This window comes from Pseudophryne corroboree, chromosome 3 (assembly GCF_028390025.1).
Source record: "Pseudophryne corroboree isolate aPseCor3 chromosome 3, aPseCor3.hap2, whole genome shotgun sequence".
Lineage (NCBI taxonomy): Eukaryota > Metazoa > Chordata > Amphibia > Anura > Myobatrachidae > Pseudophryne > Pseudophryne corroboree.
In genome coordinates, this window is record NC_086446.1 from 448607848 (window position 1) to 448623212 (window position 15365).

Genomic DNA, 15365 nt, shown 5'->3' on the forward strand with positions numbered 1-15365 from the left:
TCTGCATTACCACATGTAAGCATCGCTTCCAAGAAAGAAAAGCAGCGATACTTACTGCAACCACATCAGAATCACCCCCCCCATTGTGTCTTCAATGCCACTGCTGTACCATATTCATCTCCTCACCACCGACCCAAATTCTTATTTCTGTTCCCCCCTCTGCAAGCTGCACCATAAAACCAATATTGTATTAATAATATAACGGGTTTAAAAAAATAAATAAATTGGGTAAATTTTTTTGCAAAGTGTTCTATAAGTGTTGTGTACCTTCTTCATTCTTATAGCTGAGTGTGATATCTTCACGTTCATCCGACCCCACACACTTTGTGCTGATGCGATATCCAATCAAATGTGGGTCACAGAAATGCTTTTCTTTCTTTTTACCATATATTGTCCATGACACACAGTCTGCATTCACCATGGAGAACACAAATGAGGAATCATAGCTGAGGTCAACTTCTCCTTCTTTGATGGCCTTCACTGATGCTGGACCACAGCAATAGATTCCTATTGACATGCAAACTGATTAACACAAGAGACGTACTCAGTAGGTATGCAATATGGAGGATGACATTACCTATGCTTACCATCACTTGTTTCTTGTGGGGTTGGATCTAGAACCTGCCACCCTCCATAGCCTGGAGGTAAGTCTCTTCTCGCCATCCAGCATTCACACCACACGTGAAAGTTCCTAGAGGAAAATACATAATGTACTTCTATAAATTTTGGTACAGATTACTTTGACATGTGTATGCTTAGAGATACAGTGGAGAAGCTGCTCATAGCAGCTCATCAGATGTTAACTGTCATTTATCTAGCACAGTCTTACTGTTTTTATGTGTAGCCGCATCTGTCATCATTAATATCTGGACTGCAAAAGAACCACCTGAAACAGCAGTCCCATCTCCATCTGCATGCTGCGATTGGGCATGGAAGAGAGCATACTTGACACTCCCACAAGACAGAAGAGTTCCATGAGTCCACAAGGTCACCTCCCAGACTTGCCCATTTCAACCATTATGTGCTCCGTCAATGGTCGGACCAGTCCGTACACACTAGCAAACTCTGTCTATGGGCCTAATTCAGGCAACGTCAGCGATCGCAGTCTGAATCCCTTTGGGGAGTGCGCTCGCACACCCCGTGAAGCCCAGTGAGATGCGAAAGCCAGATTGACAGACAGGGGCGGTCGCGGGGCGAAAAGGGGCGTGCCAACGGTGTTAGATGGCACATGCAGCCACTGTGACCCAGAACACGGCGGGTAGCAGGCTGCCAGCGCAGCTAGGCTGCGCAGGCAGGGAGCTACAGTACTTGGCAGGTACAAAAGCATCGCCGCCGTGTGATGCATGGCCTTACATGCGGGGTAGACTAGTCCTGTGCTGAGCATCCCTCACATGTCTGAGAATCTGATCGTAGATGTGCTCAATTTAGCACATCTATGATCAGCTCTGAATCACCCCCTATGTGCATACATCTGGTCTGGCGCATATGCAGCCGATTTCTTGCTGTGCTGAAATCCCAGAGATCTGTGCACTGTGACTTGAGTACGACTAAGTGCGCAGCCCTAAGTGCAGTTTACATTGGCACAGTAAAAGTGGAATGTGGGTACATCCAATGTACAGTATGTGCAGTGTGCACTCTGATCAAATAAGAATCATGTGCTGTATGCCTCTGTTTCTGTGCACCAGGAGATGGCCCTAGCTATATTTAATATTATTTTTTGTTCTGCAATCACCCTGTTCCTTACCAAATGCTGTCATTGCTTTCCTCAGGAAGTTTCTTGCCAGTCGTATCATAATATTCATCAATAATCAGATTTCCATTAGTGTCATGAGCAGAGTCAAAGTTTGTTACAACCCGGGTTGGGATCCCTAAGCTTCTCATCACTAGAAAAAAAAGGAAATGTTGCTTACTTTACAACAGACCAGGTTATTGCTGAAGCTCATGTTAATCACAATTATATGTATATACTGTATGTGTATCTCCATCCATACCACTAGGGGGAGGCAGACATCACAGGCCAGTGATCTCCAACACGTAGCTCGTGAGCTACCGGTAGCTCGCCGTAGTATTTTCGGTAGCTCACAGAGAGCACGGGCTTGGACAGTCACTGGCACTCCTCCTCCCTTCATTTTTAACATGGTGCTGGCCGTCAGCCAATCAGAGCTTGTGAACCGGCAGTGGCGGCACCTGATTGGCTGCCGGGCCGCGAGTTTTGATTGGCTCACTTGCCGGCACCATATTTTAAATGCCCGCCGCCGCCGCCGGAGTCTTTGTCACCCTCACCACAGCCACTCTCCGGATTTCACAGGAGAGGCGCGCGCTGCGCCCTCTTCCCCTCCCATCAACCCATACAGGAGGAGCAGCACCAGCGGAAGTAGAAGAAGCCAGCAAGGGTTAGCACTATGTGGGGCACTGTATCGGACACTGCGGGGGGAAGGGGGGGGGGGCATTTTATCTGGCGCTGCGGGGGGCATTTTAAAAGGCACTATGGGGGGAATTGTATCTGGCACTGGTGGGGGCATTGTATCTGGCACTGCGGGGGGGCATTATTTGTGTATCTGGCACTGCTGGGGGGCATTATTTGTGTATCTGGCACTGCTGGGAGGCATTATTTGTTTATCTGGCACTGCTGTGAGGCATTATTTGTGTATCTGGCACTGCACATTATTTGTGTATCTGGCACTGCTGGGAGGCATTATTTGTGTATCTGGCACTGCTGAGGGGCATTATTTGTGTATCTGGCACTGCTGGGGGGCATTATTTGTGTATCTGGCACTGCTGGAGGCATTATTTGTGTATCTGGCACTGCTGGAGGCATTATTTGAATATCTGGCACTGCTGAGGGGCATTATTTGAATATCTGGCATTACGCGGGGGGGGGGGGGGGGGGGGCATTATTTGCAGTTGTGAGGCCGCACCGACTTTCACAGGAAAGCACGCGCATTGGGGGGAGAGGGTAGCTCCTTCAGAGGTTTTATTTTCTGAAAGTAGCTCACACCCCAATTAAGGTTGGAGACCACTGTCATAGGCCATCTACATATTGGAAATGTTGATAATGTAAACCTTGAAGGTTTTACATATACAGTATGTTTCCTAAGTAGAAAATGACCTTAAAGAAGTAGAAAAAGAAGTATACATGTGTTACGATCCTGATGCTCAGGACAGGGGAGATCTTATGTAGTGAGTCCTGAGCACCAAGACGGAATGCTGGGATTGGGAAATGGGAAGGAAATAGCCCCTAGCACCCTACCTCCGTTGTCTTAACCGTGTTATCAATTCACGCCTGAACGACTATGGTTTCTTGGGCCCATGGCAGCCGCGTTTGAAGGGCGGATTAGGTCTGCCCAACGCCGATGCCCCCTCAGGTCTTAAAGAGAGACAAGGCGTGAACTGAGACAGGGTAATAACAAGGGGACCTCTAACTGAAACAACCACGCTAGGGGCTATAAACTACCTAAAAACGAAACGTATGTGCGGCACGCCGCCAAAGGAAAAGAACTACAAAGAAACCACTGTCCACTCCCCTACACGGCACCGCCGAGTTCCGGGGAGGACAGTGAAAGCGGAAACCTCCGCAAATGCACCAATTCACAGTAAAGTAAACACTAAGCGGCATAGGCCGCAACACGCGGCAGAAGCCGCTACTCACGAAACCGGGCGAGAACCCCAGATGACAAACAGGTTCGCAAGGACTAGAAGGATTCCCAGGACCGGCTTTGGACCTCCAAAGTACCAAAGGGCAGGGAGCAAGATCCACCAAACACGGCTGACAGGAACAGAGTTCTGCAAGGCAGGAACAGCATACAAGAAGCTATCACCGGCGGGGCTGCAGTGTGCTGGCTCACATAAAAAGGCCCTGCTGGCCAATAACAGGAGGGCCAGCAGGACCAGCCCCCAGACCCTAATTACTAGTTGCCGTGCAGCTGCCCTGCTGCACGAGCAACCTAATTAACTATTCTTAGCAACGGGGAACGCGGTCCACCTGTGGCGTCCCCGTTGCTATGCACCCGGCGGCCCTGCACGCACGGCGTCCTGCGTTGCCAGGGACCCGGCGGCTATCATGCGCACGGCGCCCTGGCGTTGCTAGGCGCCGTGCGGGGGACAGGGAAGGAGAGAGGCGCGGCGGCCGTGACCGCTGCTCAGTCAGGGCACGGCCGAAGACCGCCGTGCCTAACAGTACCCCCCCCCCCCCTTGAGGAGGGGTTAAAGAACCCCTAGAGCCAGGTTTCTGAGGAAACTCCTGAAAGAAAATCCTCTTCAGCTTGGGAGCATGTAAATCTTTTTCCAAAACCCAAGATCTTCAGGACCATAACCTTTCCAGTGGACCAAAAAATAGAGCCGACCCCGAGAAAGCTTAGAATCTAAAACCTTCTCCACCAAGAACCCTTGTAGCCCCTGAACATCCACCGGAGATCTACCCTGGGAAGTCCTCCGAGGAAATCTCCTGGAAGAAAAATACTGTTTCAAAAGAGAACAGTGAAAAGTATTGCCAATTTTGAGAGATCTCGGCAAGCGTAGCCGAAAAGCAACTGGGTTGACCTTCTTAATGATAAGGAGTGGTCCAATAAATTTGGGTCCCAATCTAGCCGAAGGTTGTCGGAGCTTGATGTTGCGAGTTGACAACCATACCTTATCTCCCACCTTAAAAGTGCAAGGACGTCGGAGCCTATCAGAAAATTTCTTTTCTCGGAAGGCAGCTTTTCTCAAGGCAAGGTGCACCTTTCTCCAAATTGTTCTGAGATGGGAGGTTAAGGTCAACGAGGAGACTGGAGAATGAGGAAAAAAAGAGTTGGCTCTAGGATGAAAGCCAAAGACTGAAAAGAATGGGGACTCCTTGGTGGAAGAATGACAAGAGTTATTATAAGCAAATTCGGCTAACGGAAGAAATTCAGACCAATCATTCTGGAGTTTGGCCGAATACAACCGTAAATACTGTTTTAATGACTGGTTAACTCGTTCGGTTTGTCCGTTAGATTGTGGATGGTACCCAGATGTTAAAGAGAGTTTCATATTTAATGAGGCACAAAAACATTTCCAGAAACGAGCAATGAATTGCGGACCCCGATCAGAGACAATATCCCTGGGCAACCCATGGAGCCTGAACACATGACGGAGAAACAAGACTGCCAACCCTTGAGCAGAAGGTAATCGGGGAAGAGCAATGAAATGAGCCATCTTACTAAAACGATCTACTACCACCCAAATGACTCGAAATCCGGCTGAAAGAGGAAGGTCCACCACGAAATCCATGGATATATATGACCATGGCCTGAGAGGAACGGCTAAAGGTACGAGTTGCCCGATCGGCAATGAACGAGGAACCTTATGCCGTGCACAAACCTGACAGGAATGGACAAATTCCCTTACATCTTTAGAAAGACTAGGCCACTACACCGAGCGAGAGACTAACTCCAAGGTCTTAGTGATACCTGGATGACCAGAGACTTTGTTGTCATGAAACTCAGCTAAAACAGTGCCTCTCAGAAATTCAGGGACAAAGAGACGATCAGCAGGAGTCGGTTTAGGAGCCTGCTGTTGAAGCTGGACTAACTGAGTAAATAAATCCTGTGTGAGGCCTGCCCGGATGACAGATGATGGAACTATGGGGGTAGTAGCAGGATGGTTATTGTGAACCGGAAGAAAACAACGTGACAGGGCATCAGCTTTAGTATTTTTGGAATCGGGCTGTCACGATACGGGTATCTGGACGCCATTACTTACCCTTCAGATGCCTCCTAAGGCTGGCTCAGCGTTCCAGGACCGGATCCCGCTGTTCCTGAGTTTCCACATGCAGAATGTCAGAGTGGTGATTTCATCAGCCGCGGCCTCCGCTGTGCCCGCGTGGTTAAATGTGCGCTTGTCAGTCTGGCGTCTCCTGTCTCCTGTGGCCGGCGTCGCCATTACTGTTTCAATTCTCACATGGATTACAAACCAAACTTCCCTCCAAGTGTCTGCATGGGCGCAGCCATCTTGGATTTTGTCATCTGATCATTTCCACCAATCTGCTGTCTGTATTGTTGATTTGCATAATTGCCTAGCCAACCCCTTCCTTGCTGCAGGTATAAGTAAGCTGTGCCTGAGCAAGGAAGGCGTCAGTGCTTTGGTTGTCTAACCTAGTTCCAGTTTGTCTCTCTCCTGTGGTTGTCTTCCAGGTTCCAGCTCCTGTCTCCAGACTTCTGCTATAGAGACCCGCACCAGCATTCCATCTGCGGTGTAGCCTGACTCTCCGATCCATTCTGGACTCACCTGTTTCCAGTTACAACAATCACCTGCTTCCAGCCCAGCTTCCAGCAGTGTACAGCTTCTCTTAAAGGGCCGGTGTCCTTTCTGCAGTTTACCACTCTCCACCGGTATTATTATTTCACCGCTCTCAAACTGCAAACTTCATTATCAATCACCTGCTTCCAGCCCAGCTTCCAGCAGTGTACAGCTTCTCTTAAAGGGCCGGTGTCCTTTCTGCAGTTTACCACTCTCCACCGGTATTATTATTTCACCGCTCTCAAACTCCAAACTTCATTATTATTTCATCGCTCTCAAGTTCGTTTATTATTTAACTGGTTCCAGCCAGTACCCACTCCGTACCAACAACTAGAGATGAGCGGGTTCGGTTTCTCTGAATCCGAACCCGCACGAACTTCATGTTTTTTTTCACGGGTCCGAGCGACTCGGATCTTCCCGCCTTGCTCGGTTAACCCGAGCGCGCCCGAACGTCATCATGACGCTGTCGGATTCTCGCGAGGCTCGGATTCTATCGCGAGACTCGAATTCTATATAAGGAGCCGCGCGTCGCCGCCATTTTCACACGTGCATTGAGATTGATAGGGAGAGGACGTGGCTGGCGTCCTCTCCGTTTAGAATAGATTAGAGAGACACTTGATTTACTAATTTTGGGGAGCATTAGGAGTACTCAGTACAGTGCAGAGTTTTGCTGATAGTGACACTGACCACCAGTTTTATTTATAATCCGTTCTCTGCCTGAAAAAAGCGATACACAGCACACAGTGACTCAGTCACATACCATATCTGTGTGCACTGCTCAGGCTCAGGCCAGTGTGCTGCATCATCTATTATCTATATATAATATTATATATATCTGATTATCTGTCTGACTGCTCAGCTCACACAGCTTATAATTGTGGGGGAGACTGGGGAGCACTACTGCAGTGCCAGTTATAGGTTATAGCAGGAGCCAGGAGTACATAATATATTATATAGTGAGTGACCACCAGACACACAGTGCAGTTTATTTAATATATCCGTTCTCTGCCTGAAAAAAGCGATACACACAGTGACTCAGTCAGTCACATACCATATCTGTGTGCACTGCTCAGGCTCAGGCCAGTGTGCTGCATCATCTATATATATTATATATCTGTCTGACTGCTCAGCTCACACAGCTTATAATTGTGGGGGAGACTGGGGAGCACTACTGCAGTGCCAGTTATAGGTTATAGCAGGAGCCAGGAGTACATAATATTATATTAAAACAGTGCACACTTTTGCTGCAGGAGTGCCACTGCCAGTGTGACTAGTGACCAGTGACCTGACCACCAGTATATATAATATTAGTAGTATACTATCTCTTTATCAACCAGTCTATATTAGCAGCAGACACAGTACAGTGCGGTAGTTCACGGCTGTGGCTACCTCTGTGTCGGCACTCGGCAGCCCGTCCATAATTGTATATACCACCTAACCGTGGTTTTTTTTTCTTTCTTTATACATACATACTAGTTACGAGTATACTATCTCTTTATCAACCAGTCTATATTAGCAGCAGACACAGTACAGTGCGGTAGTTCACGGCTGTGGCTACCTCTGTGTCGGCACTCGGCAGCCCGTCCATAATTGTATATACCACCTAACCGTGGTTTTTTTTTCTTTCTTTATACATACATACTAGTTACGAGTATACTATCTCTTTATCAACCAGTCTATATATTAGCAGCAGACACAGTACAGTGCGGTAGTTCATGGCTGTGGCTACCTCTGTGTCGGCACTCGGCAGCCCGTCCATAATTGTATATACCACCTAACCGTGGTTTTTTTTTCTTTCTTTATACATACATACTAGTTACGAGTATACTATCTCTTTATCAACCAGTCTATATATTAGCAGCAGACACAGTACAGTGCGGTAGTTCACGGCTGTGGCTACCTCTGTGTCGGCACTCGGCAGCCCGTCCATAATTGTATATACCACCTAACCGTGGTTTTTTTTTCTTTCTTTATACATACATACTAGTTACGAGTATACTATCTCTTTATCAACCAGTCTATATATTAGCAGCAGACACAGTACAGTGCGGTAGTTCACGGCTGTGGCTACCTCTGTGTCGGCACTCGGCAGCCCGTCCATAATTGTATATACCACCTAACCGTGGTTTTTTTTTCTTTCTTTATACATACATACTAGTTACGAGTATACTATCTCTTTATCAACCAGTCTATATATTAGCAGCAGACACAGTACAGTGCGGTAGTTCACGGCTGTGGCTACCTCTGTGTCGGCACTCGGCAGCCCGTCCATAATTGTATACTAGTATCCAATCCATCCATCTCCATTGTTTACCTGAGGTGCCTTTTAGCTGTGCCTATTAAAATATGGAGAACAAAAATGTTGAGGTTCCAAAATTAGGGAAAGATCAAGATCCACTTCCACCTCGTGCTGAAGCTGCTGCCACTAGTCATGGCCGAGACGATGAAATGCCAGCAACGTCGTCTGCCAAGGCCGATGCCCAATGGCATAGTACAGAGCATGTCAAAACCAAAACACCAAATATCAGTAAAAAAAGGACTCCAAAACCTAAAATAAAATTGTCGGAGGAGAAGCGTAAACTTGCCAATATGCCATTTACCACACGGAGTGGCAAGGAACGGCTGAGGCCCTGGCCTATGTTCATGGCTAGTGGTTCAGCTTCACATGAGGATGGAAGCACTCAGCCTCTCGCTAGAAAACTGAAAAGACTCAAGCTGGCAAAAGCACCGCAAAGAACTGTGCGTTCTTTGAAATCCCAAATCCACAAGGAGAGTCCAATTGTGTCGGTTGCGATGCCTGACCTTCCCAACACTGGACGTGAAGAGCATGCGCCTTCCACCATTTGCACGCCCCCTGCAAGTGCTGGAAGGAGCACCCGCAGTCCAGTTCCTGATAGTCAGATTGAAGATGTCAGTGTTGAAGTACACCAGGATGAGGAGGATATGGGTGTTGCTGGCGCTGGGGAGGAAATTGACCAGGAGGATTCTGATGGTGAGGTGGTTTGTTTAAGTCAGGCACCCGGGGAGACACCTGTTGTCCGTGGGAGGAATATGGCCGTTGACATGCCAGGTGAAAATACCAAAAAAATCAGCTCTTCGGTGTGGAGGTATTTCACCAGAAATGCGGACAACAGGTGTCAAGCCATGTGTTCCCTTTGTCAAGCTGTAATAAGTAGGGGTAAGGACGTTAACCACCTCGGAACATCCTCCCTTATACGTCACCTGCAGCGCATTCATAATAAGTCAGTGACAAGTTCAAAAACTTTGGGTGACAGCGGAAGCAGTCCACTGACCAGTAAATCCCTTCCTCTTGTAACCAAGCTCACGCAAACCACCCCACCAACTCCCTCAGTGTCAATTTCCTCCTTCCCCAGGAATGCCAATAGTCCTGCAGGCCATGTCACTGGCAATTCTGACGAGTCCTCTCCTGCCTGGGATTCCTCCGATGCATCCTTGCGTGTAACGCCTACTGCTGCTGGCGCTGCTATTGTTGCCGCTGGGAGTCGATGGTCATCCCAGAGGGGAAGTCGTAAGCCCACTTGTACTACTTCCAGTAAGCAATTGACTGTTCAACAGTCCTTTGCGAGGAAGATGAAATATCACAGCAGTCATCCTACTGCAAAGCGGATAACTGAGTCCTTGACAACTATGTTGGTGTTAGACGTGCGTCCGGTATCCGCCGTTAGTTCACAGGGAACTAGACAATTTATTGAGGCAGTGTGCCCCCGTTACCAAATACCATCTAGGTTCCACTTCTGTAGGCAGGCGATACCGAGAATGTACACGGACGTCAGAAAAAGACTCACCAGTGTCCTAAAAAATGCAGTTGTACCCAATGTCCACTTAACCACGGACATGTGGACAAGTGGAGCAGGGCAGGGTCAGGACTATATGACTGTGACAGCCCACTGGGTAGATGTATGGACTCCCGCCGCAAGAACAGTAGCGGCGGCACCAGTAGCAGCATCTCGCAAACGCCAACTCTTTCCTAGGCAGGCTACGCTTTGTATCACCGCTTTCCAGAATACGCACGCAGCTGAAAACCTCTTACGGCAACTGAGGAAGATCATCGCGGAATGGCTTACCCCAATTGGACTCTCCTGTGGATTTGTGGCATCGGACAACGCCAGCAATATTGTGTGTGCATTAAATATGGGCAAATTCCAGCACGTCCCATGTTTTGCACATACCTTGAATTTGGTGGTGCAGAATTTTTTAAAAAACGACAGGGGCGTGCAAGAGATGCTGTCGGTGGCCAGAAAAATTGCGGGACACTTTCGGCGTACAGGCACCACGTACAGAAGACTGGAGCACCACCAAAAACTACTGAACCTGCCCAGCCATCATCTGAAGCAAGAAGTGGTAACGAGGTGGAATTCAACCCTCTATATGCTTCAGAGGTTGGAGGAGCAGCAAAAGGCCATTCAAGCCTATACAATTGAGCACGATATAGTAGGTGGAATGCACCTGTCTCAAGTGCAGTGGAGAATGATTTCAACGTTGTGCAAGGTTCTGATGCCCTTTGAACTTGCCACACGTGAAGTCAGTTCAGACACTGCCAGCCTGAGTCAGGTCATTCCCCTCATCAGGCTTTTGCAGAAGAAGCTGGAGGCATTGAAGAAGGAGCTAAAAGGGAGCGATTCCGCTAGGCATGTGGGACTTGTGGATGCAGCCCTTAATTCGCTTAACAAGGATTCACGGGTGGTCAATCTGTTGAAATCAGAGCACTACATTTTGGCCACCGTGCTCGATCCTAGATTTAAAGCCTACCTTGGATCTCTCTTTCCGGCAGACACAGGTCTGCTGGGGTTGAAAGACCTGCTGGTGACAAAATTGTCAAGTCAAGCGGAACGCGACCTGTCAACATCTCCTCCTTCACATTCTCCCGCAACTGGGGGTGCGAGGAAAAGGCTCAGAATTCCGAGCCCACCCGCTGGCGGTGATGCAGGGCAGTCTGGAGCGACTGCTGATGCTGACATCTGGTCCGGACTGAAGGACCTGACAACGATTACGGACATGTCGTCTACTGTCACTGCATATGATTCTCTCAACATTGATAGAATGGTGGAGGATTATATGAGTGACCGCATCCAAGTAGGCACGTCACACAGTCCGTACTTATACTGGCAGGAAAAAGAGGCAATTTGGAGGCCCTTGCACAAACTGGCTTTATTCTACCTAAGTTGCCCTCCCACAAGTGTGTACTCCGAAAGAGTGTTTAGTGCCGCCGCTCACCTTGTCAGCAATCGGCGTACGAGGTTACATCCAGAAAATGTGGAGAAGATGATGTTCATTAAAATGAATTATAATCAATTCCTCCGCGGAGACATTGACCAGCAGCAATTGCCTCCACAAAGTACACAGGGAGCTGAGATGGTGGATTCCAGTGGGGACGAATTGATAATCTGTGAGGAGGGGGATGTACACGGTGATATATCGGAGGGTGAAGATGAGGTGGACATCTTGCCTCTGTAGAGCCAGTTTGTGCAAGGAGAGATTAATTGCTTCTTTTTTTGGGGGGGTCCAAACCAACCCGTCATATCAGTCACAGTCGTGTGGCAGACCCTGTCACTGAAATGATGGGTTGGTTAAAGTGTGCATGTCCTGTTTTGTTTATACAACATAAGGGTGGGTGGGAGGGCCCAAGGACAATTCCATCTTGCACCTCTTTTTTCTTTTCTTTTTCTTTGCATCATGTGCTGATTGGGGAGGGTTTTTTGGAAGGGACATCCTGCGTGACACTGCAGTGCCACTCCTAGATGGGCCCGGTGTTTGTGTCGGCCACTAGGGTCGCTAATCTTACTCACACAGTCAGCTACCTCATTGCGCCTCTTTTTTTCTTTGCGTCATGTGCTGTTTGGGGAGGGTTTTTTTAGAGGGACATCCTGCGTGACACTGCAGTGCCACTCCTAGATGGGCCCGGTGTTTGTGTCGGCCACTAGGGTCGCTAATCTTACTCACACAGCTACCTCATTGCGCCTCTTTTTTTCTTTGCGTCATGTGCTGTTTGGGGAGGGTTTTTTGGAAGGGACATCCTGCGTGACACTGCAGTGCCACTCCTAGATGGGCCCGGTGTTTGTGTCGGCCACTAGGGTCGCTAATCTTACTCACACAGCTACCTCATTGCGCCTCTTTTTTTCTTTGCGTCATGTGCTGTTTGGGGAGGGTTTTTTGGAAGGGACATCCTGCGTGACACTGCAGTGCCACTCCTAGATGGGCCCGGTGTTTGTGTCGGCCACTAGGGTCGCTAATCTTACTCACACAGCTACCTCATTGCGCCTCTTTTTTTCTTTGCGTCATGTGCTGTTTGGGGAGGGTTTTTTGGAAGGGACATCCTGCGTGACACTGCAGTGCCACTCCTAGATGGGCCCGGTGTTTGTGTCGGCCACTAGGGTCGCTTATCTTACTCACACAGCGACCTCGGTGCAAATTTTAGGACTAAAAATAATATTGTGAGGTGTGAGGTATTCAGAATAGACTGAAAATGAGTGTAAATTATGGTTTTTGAGGTTAATAATACTTTGGGATCAAAATGACCCCCAAATGCTATGATTTAAGCTGTTTTTTAGTGTTTTTTGAAAAAAACACCCGAATCCAAAACACACCCGAATCCGACAAAAAAAATTCGGTGAGGTTTTGCCAAAACGCGTTCGAACCCAAAACACGGCCGCGGAACCGAACCCAAAACCAAAACACAAAACCCGAAAAATTTCAGGCGCTCATCTCTACCAACAACAGTCTGGTTCCAGCCAGTATACACAGTATCACTGACCTGGTCGAAGGGTGTTGTGGACTCGGGGCTTCTTCCGGTGACAGGGAAGAGGAACCGCTACTGGGTCGCAATAGAGATGGCCGGATGTAGGTCTTCTTCATACAGGATGAAGACGGTAAGCAGGAAGCACGGAGGAATGATGAAGGTCTCCTGAAAAACAAGACTAGTGAAAGTGCTGAGTGCTGAGGTACAGAGATGCTGGTATTATTGAGGTGCTGAAGGCACTGAGGTGCTGAGACACCGAGGTACTGAGGTGTTGGAGTTCTGTGATACTAAGGTGCAGAGGCTCCGAGGTGGAACAGAGGCACTGAGGTGCCGAGGTACTGAAGTGCTGATGGCGCTCAGGCGCCTTGGTGGCACGGAGGTGCGTGATAGCGCTCGGGCGCTTGGAGGCACGGAAGTGCGTGATGGCGCTCGGGCGCTTGGAGGCACGGAGGTGCGTGATGGCGCTCGGGCGCTTGGAGGCACGGAGGTGCGTGATGGCGCTCGGGCGCTTGGAGGCACGGAGGTGCGTGATGGCGCTCGGGCGCTTGGAGGCACGGAAGTGCGTGATGGCGCTCGGGCGCTTGGAGGCACGGAAGTGCGTGATGGCGCTCGGGCGCTTGGAGGCACGGAGGTGCGTGATGGCGCTCGGGCGCTTGGAGGCACGGAAGTGCGTGATGGCGCTCGGGCGCTTGGAGGCACGGAAGTGCGTGATGGCGCTCGGGCGCTTGGAGGCACGGAGGTGCGTGATGGCGCTCGGGCGCTTGGAGGCACGGAAGTGCGTGGAGACACTGGAGACACTGGGACACTGGAGACACTGGAGACACTGGGACACTGGAGACACTGGAGACACTGGAGACACAGCGGAAAATAGGAACAAGGGAGCTCTGGAAATCACTGCTTCTGACAAGCAGAACGATGATACACAGGCGCCAGCTCCCTGCTCGGCGTCTGGCTTTGAACCTCCCGCCTTGGTCTGATTGGCGGAGCGGGCAGATGACGTCAGCCCCGCTCCGCCTACCTAATCTAAAGCAGCATGGCGGCGCCCTCGCTCCGGGAGCCGCCGGAGAGACCCGCCGACCCGACGCCGGACCCCCGAGGCCGCCGGAGGGGAGAGACGCCAGGCCATCCAGGACACCCGCAGCGGTAAGCGCGGCCGCCGCTGCCCGCGGGGTGTGACAGTACCCCCTCCTCCAGAAGTGGCCCCTGGACACTTTCCGGGTTTAGTTGGATGTCTGGAATGGAAGATTCGAACCAGTCGGGGAGCCATTACCTCAGTAGCATTGATCCAACTTCTCTCTTCAGGACCATAACCTTTCCATTCTACCAAGTACTGTAATTTCTTATGAAAATAACGAGAGTCAAGAATAGCTTTGATTTCAAATTCTGTCCCAGCTTCAGACACAGTAGTAGTTGGCCTAGGAGATGCTGAGTGGAACCGATTTAGAATGAGGGGGCGGAGGAGAGAGACGTGGAAGGAGTTTGGAATTCGAAGGTGGGAAGGCAACTCCAATTTGCAAACGACCGGGTTCAAGACTTGCCGCACTGAGAAAGGACCAATGAACCTTGGGGCAAATTTCATGGTGGGTACTTTCAAACGAAGATTGCGGGTAGAGAGCCATACCTTGTCACCAACCTTATATTGAGGAGCTGCTCGTCGTTTCCTATCCGCAAAGAATTTATAGCGACCGGAAACCCTCTTAAGATTGGCATGAACTCGGCTCCAAATTTGAGTGAAATGTCGAAGAGTTGAGGCTGCAGCAGGAACTTCTTCTGGAGGACAAATGGGCAACTCCGGAACTTGGGGATGAAATCCATAATTAATAAAGAATGGAGACTCACCAGTAGAAGAATGATAAAAATGGTTGTGGGCAAACTCAGCCCACGGCAACAACTCCACCCAGTTATCTTGAGAAGGGGAAAGGTAAATACGGAGAAAAGTCTCTAGATCCTGATTGACGCGTTCAGTTTGCCCATTAGTCTGTGGATGGTAAGCAGAAGAGAATTTGAGCTTAATTTGTAGAGTTGAACAGAGGGCTCTCCAGAATCTCGCTGTAAACTGTACTCCCCGATCTGAGACTATTTCCAGAGGTAACCCGTGCAGGCGGAAATGCTCTTGGATAAATAACAGGGCCAACTTGGAAGCGGAGGGTAATCCGGTCAACGGAATAAAATGTGCCATCTTAGAGAATCGGTCAATGATCACCCAAATGGTGTTATGACCCTTAGAGAGCGGTAATTCAGTAACAAAGTCCATCGAGATATGAGTCCAAGGCCTTTTAGGAATGGACAAAGGATGCAACAAACCCGTAGGCGGCAGACGTGGAGTTTTGTGCTGAGCACATTGAGGACA

The 15365-nt window shown here is 49.3% G+C and overlaps 1 protein-coding gene across 1 annotated transcript in view; it reads right to left on the reverse strand.

Annotated features, from left to right (window-relative positions):
• The window catches only part of LOC135057304 (protein-glutamine gamma-glutamyltransferase 5-like), a 124346-nt gene that overhangs the window by 28442 nt on the left and 80539 nt on the right, over positions 1-15365 (reverse strand). The window contains exons 7-9 of the mRNA XM_063963194.1: positions 1745-1883; positions 588-691; positions 268-507 (exon numbers count right to left, since the gene is read on the reverse strand). Coding sequence (XP_063819264.1) covers positions 268-507; positions 588-691; positions 1745-1883 — 483 coding nt within the window. The remainder of the gene's footprint in view (positions 1-267; positions 508-587; positions 692-1744; positions 1884-15365) is intronic.